This window comes from Bubalus bubalis, chromosome 13 (assembly GCF_019923935.1).
Source record: "Bubalus bubalis isolate 160015118507 breed Murrah chromosome 13, NDDB_SH_1, whole genome shotgun sequence".
NCBI classification, from domain to species: Eukaryota; Metazoa; Chordata; class Mammalia; order Artiodactyla; family Bovidae; genus Bubalus; species Bubalus bubalis.
In genome coordinates, this window is record NC_059169.1 from 45,739,917 (window position 1) to 45,764,438 (window position 24,522).

Consider the following 24,522-nt stretch of genomic DNA (forward strand, 5'->3'; position numbering starts at 1 on the left):
TTTCCAATGAGTCAGCTCTTTGCATCAGGTGGCCAAAGTATTGGAGTTTAAGCTTCAGCATTAGTCCTTCCAATGAATATTTAGGGTTGATTTTCTTTTAAATTGACTGGTCTGATCTCTTTACTGTCCAGGGGACTCTCAAGAGTCTTCTTGAGCACCACAATTTTTCTCTATGGTCTCAGCTTTCTTTATGGTCCAACTGTCACATCCATACATGACTGCTGGAAAACCATAGCTTTGACTCTACAGACCTCTGTCAGCAAAGTAATGTCTTTGCTTTGATAAGATAAATATGTCTATATTTGTCATAACTTTTCTTCCAAGAAGCAAACAGCTTTTAATTTCATGGCTGCAGCCACTATCCACAGTTATTTTCTTGGAGCCCAAGAAAATAAAATCTGGCACTATTTCCACTTTTTACCCAACTATTTGTCATGAAGTACAGGGACTAGATGCCATGATCTTAGTTTTTTGAATGTTGAGTTTTAAGGCAGCTCTTAAACTCTCCTCTAACACCCTCTTCAAGAGGCTCTTTAGTTCCTCTTTGCTTTCTGCCATTAGAATGGTATCATCTGCATAACTGAGGCTGTTGATGTTTATCCCAGCAATCTTGATTCCAGGTAGTGATTCATCCAGCCCAGCATTTCACATGATGTGCTCTGCACAGAAGGTAAATAAGCAGGGTGACAATATACAGCTCTGATGCACTCCTTTTTCAATTTTGAACCAATTTGTTGTTCCATGTCCAGTTCTAACTATTTCTTGTCCTGAATACAAGTTTCTCAGGAGGCAAGTAAGTTGGCTTGATATTCCCATCTCTTTAAAAATTCTCCAGTTTGTTGTGATCCACACAAAGAATTTCATATAGTAAATGAAGCAGAAATAGATGTTTTTTTCTGTAATTTCTTCGCTTTTTCTATGATCCAATGGATGTTGGCAATTTGATTTCCAGTTCTTCTGCCTTTTTTAAATCCAGCTTGTACATCTGCAGCTCTAGGTTCACATACTGCTGAAGCCTAGCTTACAGGATTTTGAGCATTAACTTGCTAGCATGTGCTTAATTTTATTTATTTTGTCTTGAAATTCAGAATTTCACAAAATAGTATTAATAATTGTATTGTAGTTTGTTTTGCCTTAGCATAACAAAATTGTCATTTTAATAGTTTCCACTTCTTGCTTATTAATGATAGTGCTGCTGTGAGCATCTTCAAATATATATGTCCTTTGTGAGCATGCATATACAATTTAGCTGGGTTTGGACACAGAACAGCAATTGCTAGGTTATCCAGCACACTTGTGTTTAATAAATTTTATATGGTTTATTCTATTCTAGTGGATAATATTCAATTAATGACTAAGATTGAACACTTTTTTATGAACTTATCTGTTTTGTTTTGTTTTTGACTAAAATATATGCTTAAGTGTTTTTCCTGTTTCCATGGGAGGACTTTCTTTATTTTTTCTTTCATTTTGCTTTGTAGAGTTCTTCATGTGTTCTAGAAATTACTTCTAGGTAAATGCATCTTACTTTATTATTAGTAGTATATTACTACTACTACTATTTTCTAGGAGGGATATGTTGATTATATAATTTATTAGACCTTATATGTATATTAAACTTTCCTATGTCTTCACCCATTTGTTGTAAATTGGTTTGACTAGTTTAATGTCAAAGCCATGTATCGTTAAACAGTGATTACTAATCTGCTGCAATTTTTTTTTATTATTATTAGCTAGATGTGTGATAAGTCCAGAAGTTTTTCACCTTTAATGTGTTTTTAAATTTCAAACTTGCATTCTTACAGAGATTTTTTTCTATCAGTTAAGGTACAGTCAAGTGACAGAAACTACAATAGTCACTTATCAGTTATTCTACATAAAGATAATCTAATATAAGTATTTGTTAAGTAGATATAAAAATTAACTAAAGAACACTATGGGCTTTCCTGGTAGCTCAGAGGGTAAGGCGTCTGCCTGTAATGCAGGAGACCTGGGTTTGATCTCTGGATCAGGAAGATACCCTGGAGAAGGAAATGACAACCCACTCTGGTACTCTTGCCTGGAAAATCCCACAGACGGAGAAGCCTGGTAGGCTACAGCCCATGGGGTCACAAAAAGTTGAACACGACTAAGCGACTTCACTTTCTTTCAAAGAACACTATACCGTACTGTATCAACTAAAGGAAACAGCTATTGTCCCTAGTATTGGAAAATTAAGAGGGGATTGTAATTATTAAGATTTAGAAAATCAGAGATGAATTTCTGATAATTTCTTAAATTAAGACATTTTCTTAAATTAAGATTTAGAAAATCAAATTTAGAAAAACTTGTGCAGCTGAAATCCAGACATTTGTGATTAGATCCCTGCTCAGCTAGAGCTGGTATCTCTGATGTGAAAGAGGGGTTCCTTGGCCTCTGATCTGGAGTTCTGAGGAGGTGGTGGTGCCAGTCTGCTGCTACTGATAGTTCTGAGTCTCAATAAGGCTGATATTAAGTTTTTAAAAATGGCAATTGAATGAAACTAGATGCAAAAAGAAAGATGGGGCGACACTCACAGGACTGGGAAACAAGCAAAAAGGAGCAAGACCCTTCCTCTTCTAGCACCTTTCAATCTCCCTCTAGCACCTGTTCATTGTCACATCTAAAAGAGGGAAGGAACCAGGTGGCAAGACAGAAAAGTGGTTCACTAAGTTTCAGTCCCTACATCAAAAAGCAGAGTACAGAATAGAGAATGTGGGGCTGAGAGATAGTAGTTTACCTTCTGTCATATTCTTCTCCAATTTTATTTTTTTTTAATTTTATATATATATATTTTATTTTATTTTTTAACTTTACAATATTGTATTGGTTTTGCCATATATTCCATTTTAAAATGTTTACCAGGGTACAACCTGATAGCTGCCTTTCATTCTTTTAACTTGGTATTTGGAAATTCATTTGAATAATCTCAATCATGTCTTTATTTGACTGAGGAAGGTTTTATCTACTGAGGATTAGTTTTTGTTTGTTTTATTCTTTTTCCATTATTCTAGTCCTTTGGTTTTGGGATATATATTTTAGTATGTATTTATGTTAATGGTTATGTGTAGTTTTGAGCACTGATTTCTTTTCCATAAGCACATTTCTTTCCCAGTGATTTTATTTCTTTTCCACTTAACTTGGGAAAATGATTCTATATTTCATATTTAATTTTTGCCATTTTGTGAATTTTACTGTTGCCAATGCAGACACATTTTTTTTTTCATTTTAATTTTCCTTATGTGATACCTTTTGATATCTCTGTTTCTGGACTCATATTCATCTTATTTCAATTAGGTATGTTTTCTTATTGTTTTTCTTAAAAATATCTTATATTTCCAAATCTATATATTATAAATTTTTTTGAGAGCACATTTAGTGACTTTCTTACCACTTACATCAATGATAATAGATTCATTTCTTGTATCCTTCAGAAAATAGGTATCTCACAGCAACTTTGCTTGAGATGAGAATATCTGCACTTCATTATATTATTCATTTGTTACTTTTTTCTTTGAGCAGAAGACACACATATGCACACACAAAACACACAGATGTCATTTTAAAGTTTAATACATTATTTATCTTATTCTAGTGGTCAGGATCTAGTGTTAGTCGATGAGTGTGTCTGACTCTTTGCAACCCCATAGACTGTGTAGCCCACAAGGCACCTCTGTCCATGGGATTCTCCAAGCAAGAAAACTCAAGTGGGCTTAAAACATTAAAATGACATCTGTGTGCTTTGTGTGTGTGTATGTGTGTCTTCTCATCTATCTACCTATCTCTACCTGTCTATGTGTGTGTGTGTGTGTGTGTGTGTGTGTTATTATATATCCAAACTTAAATAGGAATAAATGGGATAAAATTGTTAATAAATAAAATACTTAGCGAATAACCTTTTCATAAAATTTTACATTTTATTATAATTATAATAACTGTTTATCCAATTTCCTCCCTTTTAAATCAACTACACAGGAATTAATTATTTGTGTTTTTGTGTGGTCCTTGAGATCTTGGAAGTAGAACAGTGAGTGCTCCTGAAGATAGAGATTGTTTCCCTGCCTAGAGATTGGACCTAGGTAGCTTGGATGAAAACCAGGAATATTAACCACTAGACCACCAGGGGCTAGAGGCTAGAAGTAAAGTGGCCCTGGATCTTTCCCTGGTTTGAAAGCAAGAATGTTTCAAAGAGGCAAAAATTGTAAAAAAAAAAAAAAAAAAAAAAAAAAGGTACAAAGTTTATTATTAGAGACACAGCACAGTGTGTAGGAGAGCATACAGAAAAGCAATTTGTTTAAGTCAGAAGCTAGGCAGAAATACACAATCAGAGAGAAAGGGTATGAAGTTCTTCTCTAATGAAGAGGAGCACAATGAGTCAGAAACTTTGTACTATATACATGTTACAAAGCACAAGTTCATGTGCTCAAGGCACAATGAAGCCAAATCAAAACATTGGAGTTTGGAGGAGAGAAATGTTTAATGCAGGGCTGTGCAAGGGGATAGGTGGCTCATTCTAAGCCCAAAGCCTTGAATTCCCTGATGGATTTCAGCAAGATAGTTTTAAAGGCAAAGTGAAGGAGGGGTAAGTTTGGTTGTTTCAAAATTCTTAGTGTTGACATGCTTTTTTCCTGCAGCTGTCCATGGATGTCAAACCACTATGTTCCTATAAACTTCCAAGTCAAATGTTATTATCTGTTCTGCAACTTTTTATCTCTACATGAATGGAAATGTCAACTCAGTTTATTTATCTTCCTCTATTCTTGCCTCATCACAGCAAAGATTTGGAACAAAGGACTAAAGTTTAAAGCAAGAGACAAGTTACAGCTCAGTTACAGCTCAAGTAGACAGATCTTCCAAGACATGGGAGTGGGGCAACCCTGAATGAGTTCTGATGACTGCTTGACTTTCTTTTTTACTTCCTGTCTCCTCCTCTTGGTTGTGCTCTGTTCAAAATAGGGCTTCTACTCACTACCAATCAGGAAAGGGAATGAAAATTGGCATATACTTAAGGCTGATTGACAGTTGCAAGTTACATAAAAGCAGGCTCTGTTGCACATGTCTTCCATAATTCAGTCTTCTATAATCAGATGTATGTTCAGTTCAGTTCAGTTCAGTCGTTTAGTCGTGTCTGACTCTTCGTGACCCAATGGACCACAGAATGCCAGGCCTCCTTTCCATCAACAACTCCAGGAGTTTATTCAAACTCATCTCCATTGAGTCGGTGATGCCATCCAACCATCTCATCCTCTGTTGTCCCCTTCTCCTCCTGCCTTCAATTTTTCCAAGCATCAGGGGTTTTTCAGATGAGTTAGCTCTTCACATCAGGTGGCCAAAGTATTGGAGTTTCAACTTCAGCATCATCCTTCCAATGAACACTCAGGACTGATCTCTTTTAGGATGGACTGCTTGGACCTCCTTGGAGTCCAAGGGACTCTCAAGAGTCTTCACCAGAACTCCAGTTCAAAACCATCAATTCTTCAGTGCTCAGCTTTCTTTATAGTTTAACTCTCACATCCATACATGACTACTGGAAAAACCATATCCTTGATGAGACAGACTTTTGTTGGCAAATTATTGTCTCTGCTTTTTATTATGCTGTCTAAGTTGGTCACGACTTTCCTTCCAAGGAATAAGCATCTTTTAATTTCATAGCTGTTATTATCATCTGCAATAATTTTGGAGCCCCCAAAAATAAAGTCAGCCACTGTTTACACTTTTTCCCCATCTATTTGCTATGAAGTGATGGGTCCGGATGCCTTAGTTTTCTGAATGTTGAATTTTAAGCTAACATTTTCACTCAACACTTTCACTTTCATCAAGAGCCGCTTCTTCACTTTCTGCCATAAGCATAGTGTCATCTGCATATATGAGGTTATTGATATTTCTCCTAGCAATCTTGATTCCAGCTTGTGTTTCTTCCAGCCCAACGTTCCTCATGATGTACTCTGCATGTAAGTTAAATAAGCAGGGTGACAATATACAGCCTTGATGTACTCCTTTTCCTATTTTCAACAAGTCTGTTGTTCCATGTCCAGTTCTAACTGTTGCTTCTGACCTGCATACAGGTTTCTCAAGAGGCAGGTCAGGTGGTCTGGTATTCCCATCTCTTTAAGAATGTTCCACAGTTTATTGTGAGCCACAGAGTCAAAGGTGTTGGCATAGTCAATAAAGCAGTAATAGAGGTTTTTCTGAAACTGTATGCTTTTTCAATGTTCCAGTGGATGTAGGCAATTTGATCTCTGGTTCTTCTGCATTTTCTAAAACCAGTTTGAACATCTGGAAGTTCACAGTTCATATACTCTTGAAGCCTGGCTTGGAGAATTTTAAGCATTACTTTGCTAGCGAGTGAGATGAGTGAAATTGTGTTGTAGTTTGAGCATTCTTTGTCATTGCCTTTCTTTGGTATTGAAATGAAAACTGACCTTCCCAGTCCTGTGGCCACTGCTGAGTTTTCCAAATTTGCTCACATTTTGAGTGCAGCACTTTCACAGCATCATCTTTTATGATTTGAAATAGGTCAACTGGAATTCCATCACCTCCACTAGCTTTGTTTGTAATGATGCTTCCTAAGTCCCACTTGACTTCACACTCCAGGTCTGGCTCTAGGTGAGTGATCACACCATCATGATTAACTGGGTCGTGAAGATCTTTTTTGTACAAATCTTCTGTGTATTCTTGCCACCTCTTCTTAGTATCTTCTGCTTCTGTTAGGTCCCTACAGAAGCAGGGACCTTTTCTGTCCTTTTTTAAGCCCATCTTTGCATGAAATATTCCCTTGATATCTCTAATATTCTTGAAGAAATCTCTAGTCTTTCCTAGTCTTTTGTTTTCCTCTATTTCTTTGCACTGATCACTGAGGAGGGCTTTCATATCTCTCCTTGCTATTCTTTGGAACTCTGCATTCAAATGGGTATGTCTTTCCTTTTCTCCTTTGCCTTTCACTTATCTTCTTTCACAGCTATTTGTAAAGCCTTCTCAGAGAGCCATTTTTTTTTTCTTTGCCTTTCTTTTTCTTGGGGATGTTCTTGATCCCTGTCACCTGTACAATGTCCCAAATCTCTGTCCATAGTTCATCAGGCACTCTTTCTATCAAATCTAGTCTGTTAAATCTATATCTCACTTCCACTGTATAATCATAAGGGATTTGAGTTAGGTTCATACCTGAATGGTCTAGTGGTTTTCCCTACTTTCTTCAATTTCAGTCTGAATTTGGCAATAAGGAGTTCACGATCTGAGTCACGGTCAGCTCCCAGTCTTGTTTTTGCTGACTGTATAGAGCTTCTCCATCTTTGGCTGCAAAGGATATATTCAATCTGATTTCAGTGTTGGCCATTTCATTATGTCCATGTGTAGAGATGTCTGTATGTATAAAATATTTATGAATCCTTAAGCAGCTTCTAGCTGCCTATGGTTACTTGAAGAAGCCCCTGTAGTTAGTTTGTATCCACAGTGTGTCTAGGGCGCATGCCCAGTAGTTGGAAAAGTCTGTTGTTATTTTTATAGCATATCTGTGAGCTCTCCTGGACATGTTTGGGATAGGATTTCGATATCAGCTTGCATCCTTTTCAGCTAGATCAGATCAGATCAGATCAGTTGCTCAGTCATGTCCGACTCTTTGCGACCCCATGAATCACAGCACGCCAGGCCTCCCTGTCCATCACCAATTCCCAGAGTTCACTCAGACTCACGTCCATCAAGTCAGTGATGCCATCCAGCCATCTCATCCTCTGTCGCTCCCTTCTCCTCTTGCCCCCAATCCCTCCCAGCATCAGAGTCCTTTCCAAAGAGTCAACTCTTCGCGTGAGGTGGCCAAAGTACTGGAGTTTCAGCTTTAGCATCATTCCCTCCAAAGAAATCCCACGGCTGATCTCCTTCAGAATGGACTGGTTGGATCTCCTTGCAGTCCAAGGGATTCTCAAGAGTCTTCTCCAACACCACACTTCAAAAGCATCAATTCTTCGGTGCTCAGTCTTCTTCACAGTCCAACTCTTACATCCATACACGACCACAGGAAAAACCATAGCCTTGACTAGATGGACCTTTGTTGGCAAAGTAATGTCTCTGCTTTTCAATATGCTATCTAGGTTGGTCATAACTTTCTTTCCAAGGATTAAGCGTCTTTTAATTTCATGGCTGCAGTCACCATCTGTAGTGATTTTGGAGCCCAGAAAAATAAAGTCTGACACTGTTTCCACTGTTTTCCCATGTATTTCCCATGAAGTGATGGGACCAAATGCCATGATCTTCATTTTCTGAATGTTGAACTTTAAGCCAACTTTTTCACTCTCCACTTTCACTTTCATCTAATCCACCCCTTTTTGCTCATGCTTAACTTCCTACCTAACAGGAAAATGTTATACTCTTAAAGGTCAGAGCCTTGAAAGTGGGTATCCGGTATATTTCAGGCTGTGGGTAACACTCTGAACTTAAAGCAAAAGCCAAAGGATGCAAAAGTTAAAGTAAAATAAACAGATTTAATATGGAGTCAGATTCATTCTCCGTATTATAATCAGTTTGTATTAAAATTGTATTATCTTAGATTAACACATGTAAAAAAACAGCTTGTTTTCTTGGTCTTATTGAGGGGTGTTAATAGGTTTAGGAGGTTTTTGAATTGCCTCTGGAAGAAATAACTTCTAAACTGGGATGTGAGTGACTTATCAGATTGGCAGAAAATTAGGAAGTATTGCAATGAGAAGGAACAAGCTGTGTCCAGTTCCTGAGTGTGAAATGCAGACAAAAGAAGAAAATTTTAGGTTTGGCTGGAATATAATGCGAAAGAGTGGTCCCCCAAAATTGGAGATGATGGCAGCCTCCATGTCATATAGCCATATGGCCATGGTAAAAATATAAAATGTTTTAAAAAAGCAGTAATATGGTTGCTTTTTATTCTGTTATTTTTGGCTGTGAGGCATGTGTGGGGGGTTCTTAGCTCCTCACCTGGGGATTGAACCTGTATCCTCTGTATTAGTAGGCAAAGTCTTAACCACTGAACCACTTAAAATTCTCCAAGCCAGGCTTCAGCAGTAGGTAAACTGTGAACTTCCAGATCTTCAAGCTGGTTTTAGAAAAGGCAGAGGAACGAGAGATCAAATGCCAGCATGTTCTGGATCATGGAAAAAGCAAGAAAGTTCCAGAAAAACATCTATTTCTGCTTTATTGACTATGCCAAAGCCTTTGACTGTGTGGATCACAAGAAACTGTGGAAAATTCTGAAAGAGATGGAATACCAGACCACCTGACCTGCCTCTTGAGAAATCTGTATGCAGGTCAGGAAGCAACAGTTAGAACTGGACATGGTACAATAGACTGGTTCCAAATAGGAAAAGGAGTACATCAAGGCTGTATATGTCACCCTGCTTATTTAACTTATATGCAGAGTACATCATGAGAAGCGCTGGACTGGAAGAAACAGAAGTTGGGATCAAGATTGCCAGGAGAAATATCAATAACCTCAGATATGCAGATGACACCACCCTTATGGCAGAAAGTGAAGAGGAACTAAAAAGCCTCTTGATGAAAGTGAAAGTGGAGAGTGAAAAATTTGGCTTAAAGCTCAACATTCAGAAAACGAAGATCATGGCATCTGGTCCCATCACTTCATGGGAAAGAGATGGGGAAACAGTGAAAACAGTGTCCGACTTTGTTTTCTGGGGCTCCAAAGTCACTGCAGATGGTGATTGCAGCCATGAAATTAAAAGACACTTACTCCTTGAAAGGAAAGTTATGACCAACCTAGATAGCATATTGAAAAGCAGAGGCATTACTTTGCCAACAAAGGTCCATCTAGTCAAGGCTATGGTTTTTCCTGTGGTCATGTATGGATGTGAGAGTTGGACTGTGAAGAAGGCTGAGTGGCAAAGAATTGATGCTTTTGAAGTGTGGTGTTGGAGAAGACTCTTGAGAGTCCCTTGTACTGCAAGGAGATCCAACCAGTCCATTCTGAAGGAGATCAGCCCTGGAATTTCTTTGGAAGGAATAATGCTGAAGCTGAAACTCCAGTACTTTGGCCACCACATGCGAAGAGTTGACTCATTGGAAAAGACTCTGATGCCTGGAGGGATTGGTGCAGGAGGAGAAGGGGACGCCAGAGGATGAGATGGCTGGTTGGCATCACTGACTCAATATACGTGAGTCTGAGTGAACTCCGGGAGTTGGTGATGGACAGGGAGGCCTGGCGTGCTGCGATTCATGGGGTCGCAAAGAGTCAGACATGACTAAGCAACTGAACTGAACTGAACTGAATATGGTTGTATTTCAACTTTATAAAAATCGCTCTGGCTGAAGTATCATTTATAAAATTATTAGAATCTCATAAGAGAAGTAGACTGATTAAGATGTATTCCAGTGCCTAAAGTGATTACTTGATAAACCATGGCTCAGAATTGAAATGTATTGAACAGAATGTTACTAATCATGGTTCTTGGCTTCATAGTCAATAGAAATTGATAAGAGGCCAGGCAATAAATTCAGGCAAGGCTTTACTGGGGCTCTTGCTGCAGAAATAGGGATCAAAAACTAGATATTTCCTTGCTTGCTCCCTGAGTTGGGGCAAGATGTTTCCTACTATGGGGTAGAGGTGGGTCCAGGTATTGGGTTGGAGAGATAGGTGATCTGCCCACTCCTGGTGGTGCTGTAGCAGAGTGCATGTGCAGTACCTTGCTTTTGTTCCCAACATCTTGTTTTTGTTAGGTTTTGGTCTTTTTGTATCTTTTTTTTAATGATTTGCACCCAGTGCTGCTGCTGCTTAGTCGCTTCAGTCCTGTCCGACTCTGTGCAACCCCATAGACGGCAGCCCACCAGGCTCCCCCGTCCCTGGGATTCTCCAGGGAAGAACACTGGAATGGGTTGCCATTTCCTTCTCCAAAGCAGGAAAGTGAAAAGTGAAAGTGAAGATGCTCAGTTGTATCCGACTCTTAGCGACCCCATGGACTTCAGCCTACCAGGCTCCTCCGTCCATGAGATTTTCCAGGCAAGAGTACTGGAGTGGGGTGTCATTGCCTTCTCCTTGCCCCCACTGGGCGTGCTATTTTTAGTCCATTATACTTTCTTTGTATTTTGTTGCTGGAAGTGTTGTTCATCCAGGTGCAAGCACTGCAGTAAAGAAAGGATCCCAGGTCCCAGCCTGTTTTACAAGCACTGTAGCAAGGGTCTCAAGTCTGGCCTGTCTAAAGACAGTTCATCTTGGTACCTTATTTGAGCATAGCCACTGCCAAACTCCTCAATCTGAAATACAGTGGTTTCATGAAAAGGACCTCTCCTTCCTTTTCCAGTCTTCACTCTTAAACATCTGCCTTAGAAACACCCTACATCACAGGCATAATGAACTGCTTGATTGTTCACACTCTTTTGCCTTTTCAAATACTCATTTCTCTGCCTCAACTTCCCTTCCATGTTTTCCTTAATAATTTGTGACTGTCCACTGTCCACTTAGTTTCTCTCCTCAGATTTTCATCTGGTCATTGGATACCTTTGGAAATTCTCTAGATTGATAGCCTGTCACAACTCTAGATCTCTCTATGCATTAAGTTCCATGTGGCAAGATTGGTACTAATAGGATTCAGTTTTTTGTACTTGAGAACAATAGTTTAAGAAATCATTAAAATATATTAAAATGTACCTTTACCTAAAAAAAACCTAAACGAGATCATTTATAATAGCTCCATCAGCCAAGAACTAATTTAATCTGCACCTTTTCCATGAACCCTTTTATTTATTTTTAAATTTGTATTTATTTTTTAAAATTTATTTATTTTAATTGGAGGCTAATTACTTTACATTTTTGCATTGGTTTTGCCATACATCAACATGAATCTGCTACAGGTGTACACGTGCTCCCCATCCTGAACCCCTCTCCCACCACCCTCCCTGTACCATCCCTCTGGGTCATCCCAATGCACCAGCCCCAAGCATCCTGTATCCTCCATAGAAACTGGACTGGTGATTCGTTTCTTATATGATATTGTACAGGTTTCAATACCATTCTCCCAAATCATTCCACCCTCTCCCTCTCCCACAGAGTCCAAAAGTCTGTTCTATACATCTGTGTCTCTTTTGCTCTCTCATATACAGGGTTATCGTTACCATCTCTCTAAATTCCATATATATGCGTTAGTATACTGTATTGGCGGAGAAGGCAATGGTACCCCACTCCAGCACTCTTGCCTGGAAAATCGCATGGATGGAGGAGCCTGGTGGACTGCAGTTCATGGGGTCACGAAGACTCAGTTAGGACTGAGCAACTTTCCTTTCACTTTTCACTTTCCTGCATTGTAGAAGGAAATGGCAACCCACTTCAGTGTTCTTGCCTGGAGAATCCCAGGGACAATGGAGCCTGGTGGGCTGCCATCTATGGGGTCGCACAGAGCCAGACACGACTGAAGTAACTTAGCAGCAGTAGCAGCAGCATACTTTATTAGTGTTTTTCTTCCTGGCTTACTTCACTCTGTATAATAGGCTTCAGTTTCATCCACCTCATTAGAACTGATTCAAGTGTATTCTTTTTAATGGCTGAGTAATACTCCATTGTGTATATGTACCACTGCTTTCTTATCCATTCATCTGCTGATGGACATCTAGGTTGCTTCCATGTCCTGGCTATTATAAACAGTGCTGCAATGAACATTGGGGTACACGTGTCTCTTTCAATTCTGGTTTCTTTGGTGTGTATGCCCAGAAGTGGGATTTCTGGGTCATATGACAGTTCTATTTCCAGTTTTTTAAGGAATCTCCACACTGTTCTCCATAGTGGCTGTACTAGTTTGCATTCCCACCAACAATGTAAGAGGGTTCCCTTTTATCCACATCCTCTCCAGCATTTATTACTTATAGACTTTTGGATAGCAGCATTCTGACTGGCATGAAATGGTACCTCATTGTGGTTTTGATTTGCATTTCTCTAATAATGAGTGATGTTGAGCATCTCTTCATGTGTTTGTTAGCCATCTGTATGTCTTCTTTGGAGAAATGTCTATTTAGTTCTTTGGCCCATTTTTTGATTGGGCCATTTATTTTTCTGAAATTGAGCTGTAGCAGTTGCTTGTATATTTTTGAGATTTGTTGTCAGTTGCTTCATTTGCTATTAATTTCTCCCATTCTGAAGGCTGTGTTTTCACCTTGCTTATAGTTTCCTTTGCTGTGCAGAAGCTTTTAATTTTAATTAGGTCCCATTTGTTTATTTTTGCTTTTATTTCCAATATTCTGGGAGGTGGATCATAGAGGATCCTGCTGTGATGTATGTCGGAGAATATTTTGCCTATGTTCTCCTCTAGGAGTTTTATAGTTTCTGGTCTTACATTTAGATCTTTAATCCATTTTGAATTTATTTTTGTGTATGGTGTTAGAAAGTGTTTTAGTTTCATTCTTTTACAAATGGTTGACCAATTTTCCCAGCACCACTTGTTAAAGAGATTGTCTTTTCTCCATTATATATTCTTGCCTCCTTTGTCAAAGATAAGGTGTGCATAGGTGCATGGCTTTCTCTCTGGGCTTTCTATTTTGTTCCATTGATCTATATTTCTGTCTTTGTTCCAGTACCATACTGTCTCGATGACTGTGGTTTTGTAGTTGAGCCTGAAGTCAGGCAGATTGATTCCTCCAGTGCCATTCTTCTTTCTCAAGATTGCTTTGGCTATGTGAGTTTTTTTGTATTTCCATACAAATTGTGAAATTATTTGTTCTAGCTCTGTGGAAAATACCGTTGGTAGCTTGATAGGGATTGCATTGAATCTATAGATTGCTTTGGGTAGTATCCTCATTTTCACTATATTGATTCTTCTAATCCATGAACATGGTATATTTCTCCATCTATTAGTGTCCTCTTTGATTTCTTTCACCAGTGTTTTATATTTTTCTATATATAGGTCTTTCGTTTCTTTAGGTAGATATGGTATGCTAAGTCACTTCAGTCATGTCCGACTCTGTGCGACCCCATAGATGGCAGCCCACCAGGCTCCCCAGTCCCTGGGATTCTCCAGGCAAGAACACTGGAGTGGGCTGCCATTTCCTTCTCCAATGCATGAAAGTGAAAAGTGAAAGTGAAGTCGCTCAGTCGTGTCCGACTCTTAGCGACCCCATGGATTGCAGCCTAACAGGTTCCTCTGTCCAGTGGATTTTCCAAGCAAGAGTACTGGAGTGGGGTGCCATTGCCTTCTCCAATATATTCCTAAGTATTTTACTCTTTTCGTTGCAATGGTGAATGGAATTTTTCCTTAGTTTCTCTTTCTATTTTCTCATTATTAGTGTATAGGAATGCAGGGGATTTCTGTGTGTTAATTTTATATCCTACAACTTTACTATATTCATTGATTAGCTCTAGCAATTTTCTCGGAGAAGGCAATGGCACCCCACTAAAGTACTTTTGCCTGGAAAATCTCATGGATGGAGGTTCCTGATGGGCTGCAGTCCATGGGGTCGCTAGAGTCGGACACAACTGAGCAACTTCACTTTCACTTTTCACTTTCATGCATTGGAGAAGGAAATGGCAACCCACTCCAGTGTTCTTGCCTGGAGAATCCCAGGACGGGGAAGCCTCATGGGCTGCCATCTATGGGGTCGCACAGAGTTGGACACAACTGAAGCGACTTAGCATGGTAATCATCTGGTGGAGTCTTTAGGGTTTTCTATGTAGAGGATCGTGTCATCTGCAAACAGTGAGAGTTTTACTTCTTTTTTTCCAGTTTGGATTCCTTTTATTTATTTTTCTTCTCTGATTGCTGTGACCAAAACTTCCAAAACTATGTTGAATAGTAGTGGTGAAAGTGGGCACTCTTGTCTTGTTCCTGACTTTAGGGGAAATGCTTTCAATATTTCACCATTGAGGATAATGTTTGCTGTGGGTTTGTCATATATAGCTTTTATTATGTTGAGGTATATTCCTTCTATTCCTGCTTTCTAGAGAGTTTTTATCATAAATGGATGTTGAAGTTTGTCAAAGGCTTTCTCTGCATCCATTGAAATATAATATGGCTTTTATTTTTCAATTTGTTAATGTGGTGTATTACTTTGATTGATTTGTGGATATTGAAGAATCCTTGCATCCCTGGGATAAAGCCCACTTTGTCATGGTGTATAATCTTTTTAATGTGTTGTTTGATTCTGATTGCTAGAATTTTGTTAAGGATTTTTGCATCTATGTTCATCAGTGATATTGGCCTGTAGTTTTCTTTTTTTGTGACATCTTTGTCAGGTTTTGGAATTAGGGTGATGGTGGCCTCATAGAATGAGTTTGGAAGTTTACCTGAACCCTTATAAAATCCACTCATTTAAAATTAACCTTTCCATCTTTTGTGTTCCTAACACACATGATTGATACTTTTCTCTGCAATTTGTCAATATCTTATTTCAGTGGAACTTAAACAGGTGCCTTTTCTTTGACAAGCATCATTTGTAAATCATTCTTTCTCAAGAATTAGAAATGAGTGTTTTGCTTTATTCATTAAAAATTACAAATACATATTTGCTATGATGACATATCAAAGAAAATAAATTGAACCCACCCTCAGAGAACTTACATTTATTAATATGGGGAATAATAAATAGAAGAAGAAAGAAATTTAGAATTGTGATAGGCATAGAGTGAGATTTGGCAAGAAAACTTTGAGGGATTAAAATTGAAGTGACTGTTTCTGCCAGCTTTTGGGTTAGTAAACTCTATCAGGTTGTGGGATGTAGCTCATAAACCTAAATTAATTTCTGTGTTTATAATCTTCAGAGATTTTTTTTTTTAGAAAGTAGAGCCACTTTCTAATAAAATAAGGTAAGTGTTCTGCCTTACCTTAGTCATCTGCTATAATAACAATAAGTCCGTTATGTTTGGGGCAATGAATTATGCTCAGGACCTGAAATTGTCTTTGTCAATATTTTAAAAAACAAAATCCCTGTAGGAAATTCACAAACGGATAGCATATAGGGTGATATCTCTTAATAAGCTAATAAATAAATAACAAACCCATGTTAGATTAAATATACCATTGTTCCAGGCAAGGGGAGAAGATAAAAATACAGTTCAAATTTAGTTGAAATATATTCTTTCTGAGTTTTGGTTTCTGGAAGAGGTAGTTTTGCCAACCAACAACTAATGTCCAGTGGGGCAGTTTTGCCAACCAAGAGCTAATGCCCAGTGGGCAGTGAAAAACTGTAAGTTCCTCAGTTGCTAGAGCACCGTGCAGGGAACCCTGATGGTGTTTGTACTGAAGAGCAGGCTGATATTCCTGGGGTTCTTGCCTGATTTTTCACTGCTGCTGATAAAATAGTCACCTTTATTGTGACAGAAATTAATGCTCAACGTCTTTGGAGAGCTAGATTGGCTTGGTTCAGGAGGAAACTCTGGAATAACTCTCACAAACTTTGTATTTATAGTCTAAATATTCCCTCTGGTGTAGTTGCTTGTCCACCAGTTTTTATTGAAAAACCCCCAGCTAGGGCCCCTCAGCAGCTGAGCTACTGTTTACAATCAGAGCAGATGAGATGATAACATCCAGACACAATTTAATTCATTCTTATATCAAAATAACTTTTCTTCTGAAAACAACTTTGCTTTTTGGTGATGAACAAATTGATTTGAAATTATAGTAAACCAATACACAACAAAGTCTGAGATTGAGTTTGCCACACATACCAACATTTGGCAACATTACCAACCAGGGTTCTTGGCCTTCCACAATTATTAGAAATTGATTAGCAGCCAGACAAAAAATTCAGTCAAGGCTTTATTGAGGTTCCTGCTGCAGCAGTGGGGAAAAGAATAAAAAAATAAAGTCCCTTTCTGGATTGGTCCCAGTGGGAGGTAAGCTCTTTCCTTATACAGAGTGAGGGTAGGGCCAAGTCCAGGGGATGGGCCAGAGGGGCAGCTTAGGTATTTTGCCCACCCCTGAGGCAAAGTTTTAGGCAGGGGACATGCACACTATTCTGCTTTTCTCAAGGCTCTTCAAAAGTGGCAGTTAGGTTGTTTTGTATCTTCTGTGCAGAATTTGTCCTAACTGTGCATGTGTGCAGTTATTTTTAGTCCCTTAGAGTTTCTCTACATTTTGTTTCTCAAGCTATATCCAGGTGCAAGCATTGCCACATTTCAGCAAAGCATTCCAGATTCTAGGCCTGTCTCAAGTGGGAATAAAAGCAGTCATGCAACCAATTGTGTAAGCTTACTGAAATCCCTCTCACTGTATTGTCAGACACTCCTCAAGAACCTCTCATGGAAATTACTCACTAAAAGGCACATGCAGGAGTATTCTGGTAGCAGGTATGACAAGCCTGGGGTGAGATGAAAGTGTTCTCCATCAACTGAAAAACAAAAGACCAAACAAAGTTCTGGATCTAGAGTTTTTTCTAAGGTGTTATATATACCACAATTTCTATAACCATCCCTCAATTTATGTATGTGTCATTGAGTTATGATAAAGTATGTGCGTGTGGATTAGTCTCTCAGTCACATCCGACTCTTTGTCACCCCATGAACTGTAGCTTGCCAGGCTCTGCTGTCCATGAAATTCTCCATAGGAGAATACTGGACTGGGTTGCCATTCCCTTCTCTAGGGTACCTTCCCAACCCAGGGATTGAACCTGGGTATCTCATATTGCAGGCAGATTGTTTATCATCTGAGCCACCAGGGAAGCCAGTGATAAAATATGCCACATATTAAATAACTTTCCCTAGAATGCAGATTATAAATAACATATTTTTGGGGAAAAGACAAAATGGGATAAAAAAAGACTTTCTAGTGGAGATGTACCTGAACTGATTAATGAGAGAAAAATGAACAGTAATCCACCTTATATAATAACAAGGTACCTAGGACAGAATCCACAATGGCACACAGTGCTGGAAAGGATCTAGTGCTATGATAGAAGCTTCTAATTGCCTCTTAATACTCATTCACTCCTTTTTATATGATAGTATGCACAGCACTGTTAGCTAGGCAGGATACCACCTAAAATAAAGACAAATTTTCCCAGCACCTGATCAATCAGGTATTGTCATGTAGCTAATTTCTGGTCAACAGGAGATAAAAAGTGAGTTGTGCAACTTAAAAGATGAAACTTAAAGGTAAAGGATTATATTCCTTCTATTTCTCCTCTATCTTTCTGTTTGAACTATTGTTGTGATAGTTAGAACTCTATCATCAGGACCAGAACAATTGTAGAAAATTCTCCACAAAGCTTTAATATTGTTACACATTTCAAGGCAAAAAAAAAAAAAAAAAAAAACCAACAACTTTTTTTTCAACATATTTGCAAGGTTATTTGTAAATGTAATAGCTTTGGAAGACAGCAATGTCTTTTTGAGGGACAGAGAGCAGATTTGTTCCTTGACTGAAATAATAAACACAATATTGCCCTTCAGAGCAACAAGTTTGCTGACAATCCCTTTAAAGATGATAATTAAAAACTCCAGATGTGAAAAAAAGCCCTCCAAGTAAACAGCATTCACCTAAATCTCTCTGCATCACCCTGGTGGGACTAGGGAATGGCAACCCACTCCAGTATTCTTGCTTGGAGAATTCCATGGACAGAGAAGCCTGGTGGGCTACAGTTCTTGGGGTGGCAAAAGTCACACACAGGTTAGCATGTAAGTCATCCTACAGATGATAGATTGAAAGTTGGAAGCAGCCTGGATCTCAACATATCAGCAAACCCTCTTTATATTTGAACTCATATCTTTAAATAATGCAGAATTTATTTCCCCCAACTGCCATATTGCATGGACAACCATACCCCAAAGACATTGCAGGTTTGATTCCAGACATCTGTAATAAAGCATATATTGTGATAAATGGAGTCACACTTTTTTTTTTGTTTGTTGTATCCCAGTGCATATGAAAATTGTATTTACACTATTGTTGTTCAGTCACTAAGTCGTGCCTGAGTCTGCAACTCCATGGACTGTAGCACACCAGGTCTCCCTATCCCACACCATCTCCCAGAGTTCGCCCAAGTTCATGACCATTGAATCAGTGATGCTATCCAACCGTCTCATCCTCTGCTGCCTTCTTCTCTTTTTGCCTTCAATCTTTCCCATCCTTAGGGTCTTTTCCAATGAGTAGGCTCTATGCATTAGGTAGCCAAAATATTGGAGCTTCAGCTTCAGCATCAGTCCTTCCAATGAATATTCAGGGTTCATTTCCCTTATGATTGACTGGTTGAATCTCCTTGCTGTCCAAAGGACTCAAATCTTCTCCAGAACCACGGTTCAAAAGCACCGATTCTTCGGCACTCAGCCTTCTTTATGGTACAACTCTCACATCAGAACCTGACCACTAGAAAAACATAGCTTTGACTACATAGGCCTTTGTCAGCAAATTTACACTAAACCGTAGTTTATTAAGTTTGAAATGGCATTATGTCATTACAAACAATCTACACACCTTAATTTAAAAAAGTACTTTATTATTTGAAAATGCAGAATTGACATATAACTTTGTTATATTAAAAAATGCAATATCTGCAAAATGTGACAAGGTGGAGTACAATCAAAGGCAATAAATGCATAAATTATACATAAAATGACATATGCCTGTACTAGAATTTAAAATATATGGCACTGAGATGGGCACCTGGCAACTAGATCTCAAAATAGGAAGGCCTGTTTACTAAAGTTTATGTAAAAGTTTTCTGTAAAGCTGAATAAACACATAATTTAGGGAAAATGGTATGAAAGATTCATTCATTCTCAGCAAAATTCTAGAAGAGTTTACTTAAGGCTATTTTTGACCTCCTGCCAATTTTTGCATGCAAGGAGGGACATACTGATCAATATTCACAGCAAACTGATTTATGACACTAATGTCTCCTGAGAATGTTATATTTTTTTTTGTCCTTATTGTCTCCGAATGAAATTCCAACTCCATTGCACAGCATACAATGCTCTTCATTTTCAGTCAGTCCTTTTCATCCTAGCAGCCATCTCTCCTTTCCCCTGTTTACTACCATCTGTTCCATCAATATGACATACTTGCCACTCTTTATTTATCATGTGCTATGACCTTTCATGTCCCTTGTCTTTACACATAATGCTTTCCCTGTATGTAACACTTTTCCCTATTTCTTTATCTTACAAATTTCTACTCATCGTTCAACTCTAAGTTAAAAATGTCATGTTTCCTTTTCTTGCCATGAAACTGTCAGCTGTCACTTTTTATTTTGTCAGTGCCTTTATTTCTAGTATCAGATTCTTCTCTGCTCTTCATATTCTCAACATTTAATTTGTCATTGTAGTGAAATAAAATAGGGAACCATTATAAATTATGATTAAATAGTTTGTCAGAGGAGATCTGGGAAGATAACCTTGGATAATTGCCGATGAATTTTTATGTATGCATTACACTTTTTTCTAACTGCAAAATCTTTTCTGGTATTGAAATACATCCGTTGGTTTTAATAAAGACTCCATTAAAGCAGCCCAAAATGACACTTTCATCTTTTCTATACAATTTTCTCATTTCTTTTTCAGATTATTTAAGGAAAAAAAATGTAGTATATTTATTCTTTTCCAGCAGTTTTGCCCTAGTATTAATAATTTATATTGCATTATCCAAACTAAAGTAATTTCATTGTTAATCTGTAGACTACATAATACTGTAAAGAACATTAAAATGGACTTCCCTGGTGGCTCAGACGGTAAAGTGTCTTGCTTACAATGTGGGAGACCTGGGTTCGATCCCTGGGTCGGGAAGATACTCTGGAGAAGGAAATGGCAACCCACTCCAGTACTCTTGCCTGGAAAATCCCATGGACAGAGGAGCCTGGTAGGCTACAGTCCATGGGGTCCCAAAGAATTGGACACGACTGAGTGACTTCACTTTTTCTGTGCTCGATTCGGCAGCACATATACTAAAATTGGAACGATACAGAGAAGAACATTAAAATGGACCTTTACCATGTGAAATAAAATACTGATGACCTAGGTTACACTTTAGTAAATTATAAAATAACAGCTGCTGCTGCTGCTGCTAAGTCGCTTCAGTCATGTCCGACTCTGTGCGACCCCATAGACGGCAGCCCACCAGGCTCCTCCTTCCATGGGATTTTGGCTTCCTCTTTCACTTAGGGTCAATGACTACATTTGTTTTAGAGAATAGACAAAATCCAAACACCTGTGTGAAGTCCCTGTACCTGAACCCATCAGCTCATCTCCCACCCTGCCCATGATCTCTGCTCCTGCTGCTCTGGCCTCTGCTGCCCTTGAAACTTTGTACTCATCTGTTTGAACGTGAAAGTGTTAGTCGCTCAGTCATGTTCTACTCTTTATGACAACATGGAGCGCCAGCCTCCTCTGTTTAGCTGGCTTCAAATTTTTCCCTCGTAGAAGTTCCTGCACTCACCTCCAACCACTATCATTCTCATGAAATTCTTGGACAAACTTTTTCTTCCCAAATGAGACCTTTTCTGGTGTTTAAAATTGTGACCACATTTCAATTGTAATTGATATTTACAGTTCTAACTCTCATTCCCACCAGTTTCACTCCTGGTCCCACTTTCCTGCTCTATGTCAACAGTGTGTATTCTGTCTGCATACCCTGTAGTAGAATTGAGTGCAGGGAATTTTCTTCTTGTTTTGTTTATGGATACATTCGCAAAATTTTGGATGGTATGTGACATATACTAGGCCTTCAAACTTATGTACTGAATAAATGGGTAAATAAATAAATACAACTATGTATCTTAATGTGATGCAATCTTCATGACTGGGATCAAATAAGCAAAACTTATTTTTATTAGAAATAGACGATGTATTTCTACTTCTGTATTTATGAATGTATTTTAAGTAAAATTTATGCTGTAATATATATTTTCCTGGGTTCCGATCATAACTCTCAGAAATGAAATAGCAAAATAAGTGCATCAAGTAAGTTTCAGCAATATTTACTCAGGCTAATATTGTTGTACTCTTTTTTCCTATAAAGTTTTGTCTGTCCAGATTACACATTAGCTATAGTATAGACACTAATTAAGATAGTATGACAATATGTGTATAGATTATTTCATTTATTTAATGTTCTAAACTATGAATACAGAGCACAAGAAGTAAGCATGATCTGCATACTGGAAAAATCAATTGCTGAACAACAAGTAAAATAATTGATTTTTTTTTTCTGATTATCCTCATTTTCAAGAGAAATTGAAGATAAATATCTTACTATTTTTACAAGACATTCCTTGATATTTATTAAAATAATACATTAAAATTATTTAATTACATATGTAAAAACAGTTTTAATCTAATATTCTAGAAATAGTTGTTAGAAAACTATAGTAGCTTAAATTTCATCTAGTATACAGTATATTAGAATCATAGGAAGTCCAGGTATAGGAAATTAGTTATAGAGTACCTTTAACAAAAATGTCCATGCGAAGTAACATTTTTTAACACATTGGAGGCTCAGGTTGTGATTGAAATTTTATTTTTCAAGGAATTTTCCTTTCCTCCATTTGTCATATAGACTGAAATACTAAATCATGTTTTCTCAATTGTGTTTTTAGGTTGTATTCAGTTGGCGGTCGTGATGGAAGCTCCTGTTTAAGTTCAATGGAATACTATGATCCTCACACAAATAAGTGGAATATGTGTGCTCCAATGTGTAAGCGGAGAGGGGGTGTAGGAGTAGCCACATGCGATGGTTTCCTTTATGCAGTAGGAGGTCATGATGCTCCTGCTTCAAATCACTGTTCTCGGCTACTAGACTATGTAGAAAGGTGAGAACCCAATGCATGGTTAAAATGAAAGACAGAATGTGAATTACATTGATACCTAATGCAAGTGACCATATCAACAAAATATACCCAATCTGCCTAAGCTAAGAAAGTTAATTCAACTCCTAGAGCTGTTTCATTAGTCTCTTTCTTTCTCCTTCTCTCTCTTTCTCTTGCTTGTGTATCACACAAACACACACACACAATATACTATGTCTTATTTTTTCTTTCCTCATCGTCACTCCTTCCCTCCTTCTTTCTTTCTTTCTTACCTTTTCAACTAATGTTTTTTTGAAATCTTACAATTTTATTCACATAATCCTAAAATAATCTTTAAACGTCTCATGAATACATTTTATTTTTTAATTTAAATTTATTTATTTTAATTGGAGGCTAATTACTTTACAATATTGTATTGGTTTTGCCATACGTCAACAAGAAGTTCATTTAAAATAAAGCTGTAAGTACTTTTTAAATGTATGAATGCCTGTTAATTTTCTTTAAAAAATTGAATATTTCATTTATTTGTTTTATTCATCCTGTCGTATTCGTTCTACTACTCACTTCAAATTTACAAAGATGATTTATGAGCTTTGTTTAATGCCACACCTTTCACAATGTAAGACAGATTTATTAAAACTGTATTCTCTATAATTTTGAAGCATAACAGAAATATAGATCCTCCTTTAACTTTTCCTAAAAATGGCAGGTGCACAGAGGTTGGAGTGAAAAGTCACCTTGGCTTCAGTCTTGGTCCAAAAATGGACACACTTCTGGCATGGTTATAACAAATTTCTCTTTCATAGCTGCACATCACTTAGCACTATTATGTCATGTGCAGAAGAATTAGAGAGACTTTTAGTGATATTTATATTTTCAACTGGACATGGAAAGATAGACTAGTTCCAAATCAGAAAAGGGGTACATCAAGGCTGTATATTGTCACCCTGTTTATTTAACTTATATGCAGAATACATCATGAGAAATGCTAGGCTGGATGAAGCACAAGCTGGAATCAAGATTGCCAGGAGAAATATCAATAACCTCAGATATGCAGAGGACAGCACCCTTATGGCAGAAAGTGAAGAAGAACTAAAGAGCCACTTGATGAAAGTCAAAGGGGAGAGTGAAAAAGTTGGCTTAAAGCTAAACATTCAGAAAACGAAGATCATGGCATCTGGTCCCATCACTTCATGGCAAATAGATGGGGAAACAATGGAAACAGTGACAGACTTTATCTTTTTGGTCTCCAAAATCACGGCAGATGGTGACTGCAGCCATGAAATTAAGACACTTGTTCTTTGGAAGAAAAGTTATAACCAACCTAGACAGCTTATTAAAAAGCAGACTTTTGCCAACAAAAGTCCGTCTAGTCAAAGTTTTGGTTCTCCTGTAGTCATGTATGGATGTGAGAGTTGGACTATAAAGAAAACTGAGCACCGAAGAATTGATGCTTTTGAACTGTGCTATTGGAGAAGACTCTTGAGGGTCCCTTGGACTGCAGAGATCCATCCAGTCCATCCTAAAGGAAATAAGTCCTGAATATTCATTGGAGGACTGATGCTGAAGCTGAAATTCCAATATTTTGGCCACCTAATGCAAAGATCTGACTCATTTGAAAAGACCCTGATGCTGGGAAAGAATGAAGACTGGAGGAGAAGGGGACAACAGAGGATGAGATGGTTGGATGGCATCACCGACTCACTGGGCATGAGTTTGAGTAAAGTCCAGGAATTGGCGATGGAAAGGGAACCCTGGCTTGTAGTCCATGGGGTCTCAAAGAGTCAGACACGACTGAGCAACTGAACTGATTACATA

The 24,522-nt window shown here is 38.1% G+C and overlaps 1 protein-coding gene across 1 annotated transcript in view; it reads left to right on the forward strand.

Moving 5' to 3' along the window:
- Positions 1–24,522, forward strand: part of KLHL1 (kelch like family member 1) — a 273,341-nt gene that overhangs the window by 225,076 nt on the left and 23,743 nt on the right. The window contains exon 7 of the mRNA XM_044926884.2: positions 22,495–22,707. Coding sequence (XP_044782819.1) covers positions 22,495–22,707 — 213 coding nt within the window. The remainder of the gene's footprint in view (positions 1–22,494; positions 22,708–24,522) is intronic.